At 37.8% G+C, this 15,186-nt stretch overlaps 1 protein-coding gene across 1 annotated transcript; it reads left to right on the forward strand.

The window, feature by feature from the left end:
• Positions 1 to 2,145: 2,145 nt before the first annotated feature.
• LOC129924570 (uncharacterized) lies at positions 2,146 to 11,013 on the forward strand. Its single transcript, XM_056020128.1, has 7 exons — positions 2,146 to 2,286; positions 3,601 to 3,735; positions 4,817 to 4,934; positions 6,993 to 7,074; positions 8,760 to 8,826; positions 9,532 to 9,613; positions 10,617 to 11,013. Exons 1-7 carry the CDS (start codon positions 2,279 to 2,281, stop codon positions 10,662 to 10,664), a joined length of 540 nt encoding a protein of 179 aa, XP_055876103.1. The 5' UTR covers positions 2,146 to 2,278; the 3' UTR covers positions 10,665 to 11,013.
• The last annotated feature ends 4,173 nt before the right edge of the window (positions 11,014 to 15,186 follow it).

A 15,186-nucleotide genomic window follows, 5' to 3' on the forward strand; every position in this document is an offset into this window, starting at 1 on the left:
AGGGAAGGGGAGAAAGAAAGAGAGAAGGGGAGAGAGAGAGAAAGAATGAATGGTGGAAGAGAGAAAGAGGAAAGGGGGAGAGAGAAAGAGGGAAGGGGAGAGAGAAAGAGGGAAGGGGGAGAGAGAATAAGGGAAGGGGAGAGAGAAGGGGATATAGTATGATGGAAGGGGAGAGAGAAAGAGAGAAGGGGAGAGAGAGAGAAAAAATGAAGGGTGGAAGAGAGAAAGAGAGAAGGGGGAGAGAGAAGCGGATAGAGTATGAGGGAAGGGGAGAGAGAAAGAGGGAAGGGGAGAGAGAAATTTGGAAGGAGAGAGAGAAATTTGGAAGGGGAGAGAGAGAAAGAGGGAAGGCGAGAGAGAGAAAAAGGGGAAGGGGAGAGAGAAGGGGAGAGAGTATGAGGGGAGATAGAAAGAGGGAAGGGGAGAAAGAAAGAGAGAAGGGGAGAGAGAGAGAAAGAATGAATGGTGGAAGAGAGAAAGAGGGAAGGGGGAGAGAGAAAAAGGGAAGGGGAGAGAGAAAGAGGGAAGGGGGAGAGAGAATAAGGGAAGGGGAGAGAGAGAAATTTGGAAGGGGAGAGAGAGAAAGAGGGAATGCGAGAGAGAGAAAAAGGGAAGGGGAGAGAGAAGGAGATATAGTATGATGGAAGGGGAGAGAGAAAGAGGGAAGGGAAGAGAGAAAGAGGGAAGGCGAGTGAGAAAAAGAGGGAAGGGGAGAGAGAGAAAGAGGGAAGGGGAGAGAGAAGGGGATAGAGTATGAGGGAAGGGGAGAGAGAAAGAGGGAAGGAGAGAGAGAAAGAGGGAAGGGGAGAGAGAAATTTGGAAGGGGAGAGAGAGAAAGAGGGAAGGGGAGAGAGAGAAAGAGGGAAGGGGAGAGAGAGAAAGAGGGAAGGGAAGAGAGAGAAAGAGGGAAGGGGAGAGAGAGGGAAGGGGAGAGAGAGAAAGAGGGAAGGGGAGATAGAGAAAAAGGGAAGGGGAGAGAGAAAGAGGGAAGGCGAGAAAGAGAAAGAGGGAAGGGGAGAGATAAATTAGGAAGGGGAGAGAGAGAAAGAGGGAAGGGGAGAGAGAGAAAGAGGGAAGGGGAGAGAGAGAAAGAGGGAAGGGGAGAGAGAGGGAAGGGTAGAGAGAGAAAGAGGGAAGGGGAGAGAGAGAAAGAGGGAAGGGGAGAGAGAAAGAGGGAAGGCGAGAGAGAGAAAGAGGGAAGGGGAGAGAGAGAAAGAGGGAAGGGGAGAGAGAAAGCGGGAAGGCGAGAGAGAGAAAAAGGGAAGGGGAGAGAGAAGGGGATAGAGTATGGGGGAAGGGGAGAGAGAAAGAGGGAAGGGGAGAGAGAAAAAGGGAAAGGGATAGAGAGAAAGAGGGAAGGGAAGAGAGAGAAAGAGGGAAGGGGAGAGAGAAATTTGGAAGGGGAGAGAGAGAAAGAGGGAAGGGGGAGAGTGAAAGAGGTAAGGGGAGATAGAAAGAGTGAAGGGAAGAGAGAGAAAGAGGAAATGGGGAGAGTGAAAGAGGGAAGGGGAGAGAGAGAGAAAGAGGGAAGGGGAGAAAGAGGGAAAGAGGGAAGGGAAGAAAGAGGGAAGGGGAGAGAGAGAGAAAGTGGGAAGGGGAGAGAGAGAAAGAGGGAAGGGGAGAGATAGAAAGAGGGAAGGGGAGACTGAAAGAGGGAAGGGGAGAGAGAGAAAGAGGAAAGGGGAGAGAGAGAAAGAGGGAAGGGGAGAGAGTGAAATAGGGAAGGGGGAGAGTGAAAGAGAAGGGGAGAGAGAGAAAGAGGGAAGGGTAGAGAGAGAAAGAGGGAAGGGGAGAGAGAAAGAGGGAAGGGGAGAGAGAAAGAGGGAAGGGGAGAGAGAGAAAGAGGGAAGGGGGAGAGTGAAAGAGGGAAGGGTAGAGAGAGAAAGAGGTAAGGGCAGAGAGAGAAAGACGGAAGGGGAGAGAGAGAAAGAGGGAAGGGGGAGAGTGAAAGAGGGAAGGGTAGATAGAAAGAGGGAAGGGAAGAGAGAGAAAGAGGGAAGGGAAGAGAGAGAAAGAGGGAAGGGGAGAGAGAAAGAGGGAAGGGGGAGAGAGAAGAAAAGAGTCAGAAAGAAGGAATATATCTGTCAAGTATAAAGTTTAAAAAGAGGTAGGATTTCGGTTTCGTGGTATAGTTTTTAAACATGATGACGTAATTTCTAATAAATCGAAGGGTCACATTTACAAAGAAATACGTCGATCATTCTTTAAACTACATGCTGCACTTGCTTCACGGTGTCAACTCGACGTGAAGTTAGAGGTACATCTCTCACTGACGAACATGGCAAGGTAAAGAAGTTCAAACTTATGTTTTATTGTTGGTATTTTGTTTTATTTTTGGCTTTCGAATATTGGCATCTTTCGCCAGTGCCGTATTAAGGGGATGGCCTCCCAGGGTACAGGAGAGTAGGGGGCGCTAAAATATCAAAACACAACATAAAGTTTCATATGTTCCCTGTCTCTAAGTTCGTGAATTTATTTTGATACATTATTTATGAGTTTAGTACTGATTACTTGTGACTGTTCTAATGCAAATAGACATTCATAGACTATTGAGTCATTGGCGGCTCCGACAGGCATTGCTACACTCGGCACCTGTCACCACCCTCAGTACGCCACTGACATTTGCGCTTGGCGCTTATGATTGCCTTTTTGTAAAAACCGATTTCGGAATAATGTGTATCCAATCACATCATCTTTACCTTAAGACTTTTTATTCAATTTATGATATTAAAAACTTAGGTTACTTCAGCATTAACGTCAGACAATTTAAAATGGCCGACTTACCAAAACTCTATTAGTTATAAAATTAAAGTATCTCTTAGGAATGTAGGCTTGAAGAGGGGGTTTATAGTAAATTTCGGAGGGGGTTTTATAATCAAAATCTTCTTTAACTGTGCTCTTGGAATTTGGAGGTTGTCGTTTGCATTTTTTTAAATTTTGTTTTATAGAAGAGGGGGATTTAACTGCAAAACTCTTTTAAACTCAAACCCCCCTGGTAGGGGGTTTTAAACTCGAACCCCACTGGTAGGGGGTTTTAAACTCGAACCCTCCCTGGTACGGGGTTGTAAACTCAAAACCCCTTGGTTGTGCTGGAGCAAGTGATGGTTTAGTATTAAAATCTCAACTAAAATAAACAAAATCAAAGCAAAAAATCAGCCACTAAATTCCGATCCCCCCCCTGCGGGGGTGATTTCATTTCAAGGAGGGTTTGAACACCCATCCCCCCCCCCGCCCCGGATACGCCCATTTAGATAACGTGTACATTTATTTAAATGTTAGTCTTTAAGAACTCATTTAAAGTTTCTGGGATTTATAACCTTTATACATTTATTTTAACTCTTTAATGTTGAAAAACCTTTTCGATAACCTTTATACATTTATTTTAACTCTTTAATGTTGAAAACCTTTTCGATAACCTTTATACATTTATTTTAACTCTTTAATGTTGAAAAACCTATTTGATAACCTTTATACATTTATTTTAACTCTTTGATGTTGAAAAACCTATTTGATAACCTTTATACATTTATTTTAACTCTTTAATGTTAAAAAAAACCTATTTACAGATTGATACCATATATATATTTATTTTGATATTAGACTTCAAAAACTTATTTGGGCTCTCAACGAAAAACTACGAGAAGATCCAGATGCTGATATTGGTGATCTGTTAACCACATCCCGGATAGACTTCGATGATTGCGTTAGTTATGCCTATGTGAGAGAGTCAATAGGGTAAGAGAACAGTTTGCGTTTCTACATGTGTTTAAACACTTCGTGTTATAGGTTTCACTAAGTAGTTTTGAGGTTCTAGTGGTTCATAAGGTTGTTATTGTCGAAAGTGTTACTAAATATAAGCCCTCCGCTACCTATCAAATGCTTCATGTTACAAGCGTCTCAAATAGACTCTGACAACCAGTTCAACTCATTACCCTTCACGTGTGGCTCAGATAAATGGAATCGTTCACACAGGAATTAGAAGCAGCAATTAGGGTATCCTGAGACTAAACCAAAATAACTTTAGGCACTAGGCTTTTGTTAATCTAATATGACTACCATACGGTCCATACCGGATATGTGTCTGAAGAGGTCATACTTACCATTATCTTATAAGATAAGATAATGGTAAGTAGTACTTCTACACTGTCCTTACTGCCGTTTGCAGAAAATGGTCTTATATATTATGCATACATCGACAGAACTTGGAATAAGTAAAATTAATTGCTTAATTAGTTTAATATCAATGCACAATCAAATGCTGTTAATCGATCTACTGGTAATCATTCCAGTCACCTAGTCAGATTCATCAAAAAGAACCAAATCGAATCCTACTTTACATTTGAATTCGGTTAATACAGCAAACAATTGTCGTGAAATAATTTAGCTTAGCGACGCACTACGGGAGACGAGCTTTGAACGCGACATACTAGTAACGTCATATAACCATTGATAGTGTAGGAATTCTTTTTTATTATTGGCAGTTGGCATAGAGCTTCTACAGTGACACCTTTTAGCGACAGAGACTTAACACTGTATCCCATTCTGTATTAAACGACTCTGGTCATTTACGCTGAATTTGTTACGTCGGGTTTAGCAACAGCGTTTAAAATGCATTCGCAACATTATACGCATCTAGCTTCAAGGTTTGAAGATAAATCACACAACCAGAAACGAAAAAAACGTAAAACGAAAGTAACGTAAAACGCAGGAGCCGTTACACAAGCGACTAGGGCCGAAAAGTTCCGATTAGATCCGATTAAAAGGATTCGATTGCATTGTTTAGAAGTGAAGCTGACAGTCTTTCATTTTTTCAAAGGTGCAATAGAAATCTGATCTACGATGAACCTGACTTGTTCCGTCTCACATTGAATGTATGGAGGCCCGCAGCTCAAAATGGCATGCACGATCATGGCCAGTCTAAGTGTTACTTCAAGGTAAAGTGGATGATATCTATATGTAAATTGTACCTAAAATAAATACTATATATGTTACTTTTATATGTAAATTATGTATACTGCTTATTAATATTTTAAACTATCCTTATGTTTCGTTACATTTCCTTCCAGGTATCTATGGTAATTATATTAATTATATTACATTTCTTTTCAGGTATCTATGGTAATTATATTAATTATATTACATTTCCTTCCAGGTATCTATTGTAATTATATTAATTTTTTTAAATTGTAATAATCATGGAAAACTCTAGTGCCTGTGTGGCATAAACTACTTTGTTAGATACCCAATGGGCTCGCGTTCAAAGTCCAAATCGAGCTGAATTGTGTCTAATGAGGGTATGAAAATATCACAGAAACCCTCTCTCAGATACCCCTAAAAGTCATGGTACGGGTTGACAGAGATGTTATATCACTGGCGGATCACTGGCGGATCCAGGTGGGGGGGGGGCGGTAAGCCCAAATAATCTTTTCCTAGTTGCTTTTTTCCAACCTTTACTCAATCTGATATTTTTCTAGTTAAACTAGATATAACTCACAATTTATACCTGAATTTTATTGAATATTATCTATCGAAAATTTTTTTTTTCGGCGGCAATCCTCAAAGCCTTATTCTAAATATGTGAGGTATCTTATCTTTTCAAGGAACAAATTGGTTTTATTTGCAATGCATTAAGGGCCTATAAATTCATAGAAGAATATTTTTCAAGTACAAAATTATTCAAAAGGTCCTTTTTAAATAGGATGAATAATCAGCTTTAGGTAAGGAGAATGCGTTTCTTCAGTGAAGAATGCAACAAGATGCTTTTTGGCTAAGCCCCGAACCCCACTGATTAATAATAAGCTGTAGATGTCAGGAGAATGGTATATGAAGAATGCAAAAAAAACACTTTTGGCGTTGGGGCTTCGCCCCGAACTCAATTTATAAATAATGAGTTGTAGATATCAGGCGAATGCGTTTCTGCAGTAAAGAATTAAATAAAACGCTTTAGGCGTCGGGGCCCCGAACCCCACTGGAAAACCTTACAGCGCTCTCCCAGACTCTCAAGCTTGCAAGAGAAATGCCTCAATATGACTTTTTTTTTATTCGCCGAAGGTTGAGAAATACTGCCTTTTTATTCTCATATATATATATATATATATATATATATATATATATATATATATATACTAATAATAATAATAATAATAATAATCTTTATTATCCGTAAGGAAATTTGTCTTACAATTTGTGCATTACAACAAAGAAAAAACATTATAACTATAAGAAACCAAAGTGTACATTCACACCAGACTCACTCATAATTTACATGTGACAAAGTTTATACCAGATTGTTCTTATTTAATGATTTGATTGCCAGGGGAACAAAAGAGTGTTTGTGTCTGTTTGTCTTTGCTATCGGTGTCTTGTATCTCTTTTGTGATGGTAAAATCACAAAATCCTGACACAAAGGGTGATTCTTTATTTCGAGGATCTTGTTAGCTTTTTTAGAGATGTTTGTCTCAAACAACTGCTCAAATGGGGTTTGTTTTTTGCCAATGATTTTGCCAGCAGCATTTAGGATTCTGTTAAGTTTATTTTTATTTTTAATGCTCAGATTGCCATACCAGGCAGTGATATTGAAACTTAAAATATTGCAGATGTGAGCGTGATAAAACATAGCCAAGGCCTTTTCGCTAACATTAAACGAGGACAGTTTTCTTAGTAATCGTAATCTTTGCTGCCCTTTTTTGCTGATATATATGCTGTACGCACGTTTATACATAGGGTTAGGGTTTACTGGGCGATAGGGTTAGGGTTTGGAAAAAAATCGCCCCGCCCCCCCCCCCCCACTCCAAAGTTCTGGATTCGCTACTGTGTTATATTATCGTTGTTTCTGCATCGCGAATAAAAACAAAATTAAAACTAAAGTATAGTATTTGAGGGAGGGGAGGTGAGCAACGTTAGCACTTCACACCCCCCCCCCTCCATATTTACAATTTTATGATAAAACTAAAGAACTAACTCATACAAATTTGACCTACTTCCATATCTAGGTTCTATGTGGCAAATTAGTTGAAATTCATTATCATGTTGCTGATATTAAATACAGAGAAGGTCAAGTGCGCCCACTAATAGGTCAGCTACATACAGAGTTTATAGTACATGTATATAGCCTATATATTTATTTATTTATCTGTTTCGGATGTAACCATGTGAAAAGGTGGGCGGATACTTTTGGTTGTGCAGGCTGAATAAATTTCGATGAAACAACGAGGTGGCCTGCCGTAGTTCAAGTTATTGGCGGCGTGGAAGTTGAAGAAAGAAGACAACATGTGAGAGACGAGTGACAACAAGACGTGTTGTTTTTTAAAGAGCGAGTTTATATTTTATAAACTGTTCAAGATTATTTTGAGATTGAGTTTCTACATAGTTTTATAAAGACCTTCAATGCTGTGTATGTTTGCAAATAAACATTGTCTTAAGATTTGTTTAGAAAAGATAGATTTCTCTTTAGTTTATTTCAAGCTCTAAATTGTGAATGTATAATGCTGACATAGGATTTGTTATACTTACTGTATTGAACGGCAAAAGAACGTTATAAGATCAATTAATTTATTCCCTGAGGCCCGAGAGGGTGTTGCAATCATATACACGACGTGTCAATTGACGAAATGAACGGGCCAAAGGTATCACGAACTTATCTTACAGATTACAGACATTATTTCACAAAAAAATAATAATAATTACGTTCTACGCATTTCATGTGTCAATCTAGTCAAGCATGTTAATCGGTGCTTTGGTTTTCCTGGCTGATTCTGGCAACTTCTTCCCTACTCTTATGGCACTAGAGAAAAATGAGCACTTGTACGAATTTGTCCTAGCGTATGGAATAAGAAATATATTCATCAAAATTCACAATGTAGAGAATTCTACTAAATACTATTTGCCTTCTAACACAATTCATGTCTAAGCACATCTTGCGAGTGGTTGGCCATTAATGGGCATGTTAGGGTCAGTACTTGTGTTCTGAACTAGTTTTGGGGTCTTGCTTTGACTAATGTTTAAGCCAAACTTTGGCATGAAGCAGATAGTTTGTCAGCCAGGGTCAGAAGCAGAGTAGCAGATACAGCAACTATAGCTGCATCATCAGCGTAGAGGAGTTTTCTGATTAACTTCCTAACTTTGGTCTTTGCCCTCAATCTGGATACATTGAAGAGTTTTCCAGAGGATCTTGTATGGATGAATACATTTTGTTTGTTTCGCTGTTGGGATAAAAAGAATATGCCAAAACAGAGTAGGTGCTAGCACACATCCCTGCCTGACACCGCTGCTACCCTCAAAAGGTGCTGATTGGGTGAAATTTTACAGTAGCCTACATTTTGTTTCCTCGTGAAAACACTCAGTGAACTTTAGTAGTTTGGGAACGCATCCTATTTTTCTTAGAAGTTTGAAAAGGTCACTTCTGCTGAGCATGTCAAAGGCTTTCGTCAGATCAACTGATACGAATTTCTCCTGCAGTATTCATGTCAATAGGAATCTACAACTCTTGAATGCACTTTGAGACTCTGAGTAGACTCTTAAAGCTATAACTTGCAGCCTAAATAGTGCTATTCTAGTTAATATTTCGCCAACTATTCTGAGGAGAAAGATGCTCCTATAATTATTGCAATCACTCTGTTTCTGAATAGCCACACTTACTTAAGTCAACGAATAAGGAAAGTCTATGGTGATTTTTAGTCAGTGTTAAAAACTGTGATTTTAAATTGTTCTGTATTGATTTCATGACTAATAAATCAAATTTTAATATAAACTTTAATTAGACAAAAGTACCTGTCATCATATGCTAAACAATGATGATGGCTTCTCAGTTTCTCTTCATGTCTATATGTAAGTATTCTAAAGAAATAAATAGTAAAATCATGTAAGACCTACATATATAAATCTACCTTTAGTTCATTCATTGTTGTCTAGAAAGTGTTTGTCACTGCATCATATCTTTACATTCCTTTTATTTTCTAACCATTTTAAAGGTTTATATATAGATATATGCTTTTTGTTTTACATTTAAGCAAAGCAAAATTGATAATTTTTATTACGAGATCAGTAGCTAATTCGTAATGATTTTTGGTAAATAATCAAAATAATGCATATTCTTAATCTCTCTGTCTGTCTCTCTCTTTCTCTCTCTCTTTCTCTCTCTCTTTCTCTCTCTCTTTTTCTGTTTTTCTTTCCCTTTGATTTACCTTCAACTTTATTTTGACTCATTTTAAAAGAAATTTGATGTACAATATTTGAATGAACCTTTCGACGGCCTGTAAAATTGTTTAGTTTCTGTTGTCCAAAAGTCTTGCAGTTCTCATTCTCCATTTAAGTTGATGAAACCTAAATTAAGCTAGACACTTGAGACTTGAAGTGGCTAGTGATGACATCATGGCAGCAGTGCTCGAACTTTAGAGTTCAGAGTGCATACCACATAAAGAAGCATTTCTGGAGTGTATTTAAAATTTAGTAAGAAAAGAAATTGACTTCTTCTTTTTTTTTAAATCTATATTTGAATTGTTTTCTAAAGATTCCTTTTGTGTTTTCATGTAGACCACCATTTGATAGACACGATGTACCAGGTGGAGCTGCTATACCCGTAACGCCCTCGTTTGTTTCACGCTACGGGTTTCCGGTAAGTAGCAACAAGAACATGTCATTTGAGTCTTTTCGAAGAAGCTCTAACATTTGTCAAGCTATATTTTTTAACTTAAGCGACAAAAGTATATTACTATAGCACTACGAATTTATCATCAGATAGTGGAGTGAAACTATTTATAGATTTTAGAAGACGTCCTTGATCCAAAACAAAATTGTAAATGAACTCCCACTGTCAGGCAAACATGTTGTACATGTCATCTCACTTCCCATTCTCGGATCAGTGCAAACTTTGTGCAGTAATTCATTGTCAATGACATCACATGAATCAATTTTTAAAAATGTTTTCTAATAACTTAATCATTTATTGATAATTAATTTTGTTTATATAGAAAATGAAAAATCCATCTTGCAGTATTGAGAAATGTGGCAGTAGATATGCATTTCTTTCTCTTATATAAGTTTTTTTTTGTAAGTATTATTTTACATTTTGCTGATTTTAAACCCTCCAAATGGTTTGATCCAAGCAATATCTTTACTGAAGCGACCTTTTGTTTTTCTTACATGATAATTCAAAAGAAAACAGGACGTATAGGAGACTGCCTAAAGCAGTCTTTTTTGGGGAGCTAAAGTGTGGTCGACGTAACAGAGGTGCCCCACGGAAACGCTTTAAAGACCAGCTTAGGCGTCAACTTTCCTTGGCTGACATAGAAAAGAGCACCTGGTTACATGCAGCTTCAAAACGAGACAGATGGGAGTAAATCACTAAGGCCGCGGGATACACCTTTAAGACCGAAGAAAATTCACAGCCAAGGACAGACGCAGACGGCGAAAAGAAAATCTTAATCGACCACCGGCGGACAATGTTATGCTTGTAAAGATTGTGGCAAAATATGTAGGTCTCAGCTGGGGTTGCGTAGCCACGGGAAATACTGCATTCCTCATTAATCTCCGGACTCGAAGACAAGCCTTATATATTATTATTAATTAATTGCTTACCATAGTCAGAACTATAACTTTTTTTCACTTTCTTTTTCTAGGTGGACCGAAACAGCAGACTGTTACGAGCAAATGTCTTTATGGCGTAGTATACATCAACACCAAACGTCAAAATCATAGTTTTATAAACAATGTAATCTTTATGTAATAACAAAACACTGTAAACATTCTTTGTTTATATTCCTCTAGTTTCGGTTTCCTGTTTTCTTCTTTCAACACGCATTCGTACCATTCCGCATTCATTCCACGACACGCAAGTAACAAAGACGTTTATCTGATTCTTGGAATATTATAATCAAAATACAATTTTTCTCTTAGACGTGTACTTTCTTATTATTATTATTCTGTACCACATAACTATTATAAACATTCGATCTTGAAATTTAGTTTATTTTACTAAAAAAAAACAATAAACATTTATTTACTTTATAACGACTTACTTTTATTGTCTTGTAAAAAATTGAAATTGTTTTACCTGAAAAATATTCTAATATGAACTTACAGGCCCTTACTACATACAAATACAACCGATCTGTTCCATGAAAATATAAGAGACCCCCATATTTAAATTAAGGCTTTAAGGATCGCAGTCGAAAAAAAAAATATTCGAAAAATAATATTTTTAAAAAGGACATTTGTAAGCGATAGATTTTGTTCAATAAGTTTTGTTTAGTTACAGAACTATAATTCAAAGCTCTAAAAAAAGATTTCGGAAGTGGGAGGAGAAATTATATGGGTAAATTAGATTCTGCTCTAGAAAAATATGAGTATGAATAAAGGTTGGGAAAAGGCGACTAGGAAAATAATATTTGGGCTCAGAACTCATCTCAATTGTAGCTCATATAATGAAAACTATTTTGGTATGAATTCTAAATTTTCAAGTCTTTCTTAAAATAAGTAAGAAAAATTCGTGTGCAAGTACATCAACTCTGTCGCCAATTTTGACTGTTCAGTTTCAAAACGTCATGTTTCATGTCATGCGATTAATCCTCGCTCCTTTTTATAATTTCTGCTAATGATTGCATTTGGCATTAAATAATACGAGGTGAGGGGCGACTCGATGTAAGAATGTAAATTAATGGCATATATAAATTATATTAGTGACATTTTTTTTTAAATTTTGTAATTTCTTAACTAAAATACAAAAAGAAAAAGTATTGGTTTGTCCGATGGGCGGAAGGGGATTGCATGTATCGCCCCTCCCACCTGGTACAACCCTTTTTCATTTTAAATTTACTAATGATAAAATTTGAGATTAGAGTGTGGTACGACATAATATACAATGGGTTCACATATCAATAGGTAGGGCCGCCCCCCCCCACTCAGAGGGCTAGAACCCCTCCCCCTCAACTCACCGAATCGGCCAAGATACCAAAAGTGTAGCGATATAATATAAAAATAATATAGTAATTTAAGTAATTTAGTTCACAAACTATGATTTCTAACTAAAATTAGGACCGCCCCCCCCCTCACTCATAGGGTATAGGTGGGAAGGGCAGTAGATGTATTCAACCCCCACCCCACCAAATCGGCTAAAATGGGAATGACATAAAATATCAATAATTATATAGATATTTAATTGATTCTGTTAACTAGCTGTGATTTATACAAATTAATTGGACCCCCCTGTAAATGATGTTAAATGGTGTAATGTTGAAGGATGCGAATGTCGTGGAATGCTGGGTTCTTGCTTCCTGGAGTACTCTTAACACGTAACAAACATAGACACTACAAACTGACATAAGTCCGTTTCAGCAGCCAAACATAAAGTTTATTTTACAACATAATAATACTGCACTCCTTGTTAGTGTTACAAGTCAAGAAATAATAAACAACCCTATCCGCATAACAGCGGTATCAAATATATCTAACACGTTAAAGTCTCTAGATTACAAATCACGTCCGCATCTCAGCGGGTAACACTGTGCAGAAATATAGATTAACTAATACATGTCTCAAAAAGACCACTGGCAACAACTGCACACAAGTTACTTTCTAACTGCAATTACTACAGACTTTTCTAAGTCGCTACTGTCCGTCGCGGACTAAAATATTACTTGACCACCCTGTCCAAAGAATACCACTTGACTTGACTGAAGTCAAAGTCAGCTTTATTCATTCTACTTCCTGTTTTCTACATCAGGAATTCCACGTGTCTTTTAACCTCTTAACATGACGGGAACTTTAGATCATGTAATGTCAACTAAGACTGTGACACCCCCCCCAAGCGAAAGTTTATGGTGGGGGTGGCGGGATTGATGCCATCGCCACCTACCCATCCCACCAAATCGGCCAACATATTAGAGTGGGGGCAAAGTAATCTAAAATAGGTTGAAATATAAATAATTAGTATATATTATTAACATAACTAATTAATTCGTATACAAATTGCGTGATTTCTTCGGCCGAGTGGGTGGGGGCGTTTGCCCCTACACCCCCCTCTCCTTGGATCCGCCAGTGGGCGTGACAAACAATAATATGTGGTCCTCTGGTCCTTGTGGGTAAAATAGTCTAGGTAAGTAAATCTAGCTTTGAACTTTTTACGACTGGGCAGAGCAATCAATGACGATATTCCCGGTGTATGTATTTGAGAACATTGCAATGGGGGCGTTCAGTGGGGCACGATAAAATCAAAACATGCCAAATAAAAAAAAAATACTTTTTTAAAAGCTTATTTTAAGTGTAATTTTATCAAGTAGTTTCGATCATGTCATTTAATTTGTAATAGATCTAGAACAATAATACATTTGTGCGATGAGATACAATGTTTTTTGTACCAATTGTTTTTGCTAAGCGTTATTGCATGCTTTTAAATTTGATCGTATCACTTGTCTGGACCATTCGAAAGCTGCGATGGGTCAGACAATTTCATATGGAGATGAACGCATACCAAAAATAAACCCATCTTTCTAGACAAGCTTAAGGGGAGGTAAACGTAACATAGGTGCCGCCCTTAAAGCGAAATAGATAAACGCAGTTGACAGCAGATATGATCTGAAAGAAACAGCTGGAGAGCTCTTACGAAGGTCGCAGGTCACACATTCGAAACTCAGGACCCTGGCCTAAGGCAGGTGCAGACAACAAAGAGACAGCTCAAGAAGACACCACGAACCACGGCTTTGTTGGCATTAGATGTGGCTAAATATACAGGCCGCATTTGTGTTGGCTTGGTCATTTGAAATACTGCATTCATTATTTATCAGCCTTGCCGAAGACATTGCTTATGTGTGGTCTCGTATACATTCCTGAAACGCTCGTATTCGAGGAATCAGCTTGAGAGAGAAGGAGCCGTTTATTAATGCCTGTCTTATGGAGCGTCTTTAAGACTGAAAAGATAACTTCATTATCTGTTACTATTTCATAGTGAATGTTCCCTAACTGGAAATGAGGCCGATAAAAATAAACCAATAACTCCAATATCTCATCTGTCTTACTTGATATAGGCCTATATTTCAAGGAAGTTAAACGACAGACAACTACAACGTGTTATAGGCCTATATTTCAAGGAAGTTAAACGACAGACAACTACAACGTGTTATAGGCCTATATTTCAAGGAAGTTAAACGACAGACAACTACAACGTGATAGAGGCCTATATTTCAAGGAAGTTAAACGAAAGACAACTACAACGTGTTATAGGCCTATATTTCAAGGAAAATAAACGACAGACAACTACAACGTGTTATAGGCCTATATTTCAAGGAAGTTAAACGACAGACAACTACAACGTGTTATAGGCCTATATTTCAAGGAAGTTAAACGACAGACAACTACAACGTGTTATAGGCCTATATTTCAAGGAAGTTAAACGACAGACAACTACAACGTGTTATAGGCCTATATTTCAAGAAAGTTAAACGACAGACAACTTAACGTGTTATAGGCCTATATTTCAAGGAAGTTAAACGACAGACAACTACAACGTGTTATAGGCCTATATTTCAAGGAAGTTAAACGACAGACAACTACAACGTGTTATAGGCCTATATTTCAAGGAAGTTAAACGACAGACAACTACAACGTGTTAGAGGCCTATATTTCAAGGAAGTTAAACGACAGACAACTACAACGTGTTATAGGCCTATATTTCAAGAAAGTTAAACGACAGACAACTTAACGTGTTATAGGCCTATATTTCAAGGAAGTTAAACGACAGACAACTACAACGTGTTATAGGCCTATATTTCAAGAAAGTTAAACGACAGACAACTTAACGTGTTATAGGCCTATATTTCAAGGAAGTTAAACGACAGACAACTACAACGTGTTATAGGCCTATATTTCAAGGAAGTTAAACGACAGACAACTACAACGTGTTATAGGTCTATATTTCAAGAAAGTTAAACGACAGACAACTTAACGTGTTATAGGCCTATATTTCAAGGAAGTTAAACGACAGACAACTACAACGTGTTATAGGCCTATATTTCAAGGAAGTTAAACGACAGACAACTACAACGTGTTATAGGCCTATATTTCAAGGAAGTTAAACGACAGACAACTACAACGTGTTATAGGCCTATATTTCAAGAAAGTTAAACGACAGACAACTTAACGTGTTATAGGCCTATATTTCAAGGAAGTTAAACGACAGACAACTACAACGTGTTA

Source organism: Biomphalaria glabrata, chromosome 1 (assembly GCF_947242115.1).
Source record: "Biomphalaria glabrata chromosome 1, xgBioGlab47.1, whole genome shotgun sequence".
NCBI lineage: Eukaryota > Metazoa > Mollusca > Gastropoda > Planorbidae > Biomphalaria > Biomphalaria glabrata.

Coding starts and splice junctions, on each gene's coding strand:
- LOC129924570 (XM_056020128.1), top strand. Junction 7,075..8,759: donor TCAAGTGCGCCCACTAATAG/GTCAGCTACATA, acceptor AACTTTAATTAG/ACAAAAGTACCTGTCATCAT. Junction 9,614..10,616: donor TTTCACGCTACGGGTTTCCG/GTAAGTAGCAAC, acceptor TTCTTTTTCTAG/GTGGACCGAAACAGCAGACT.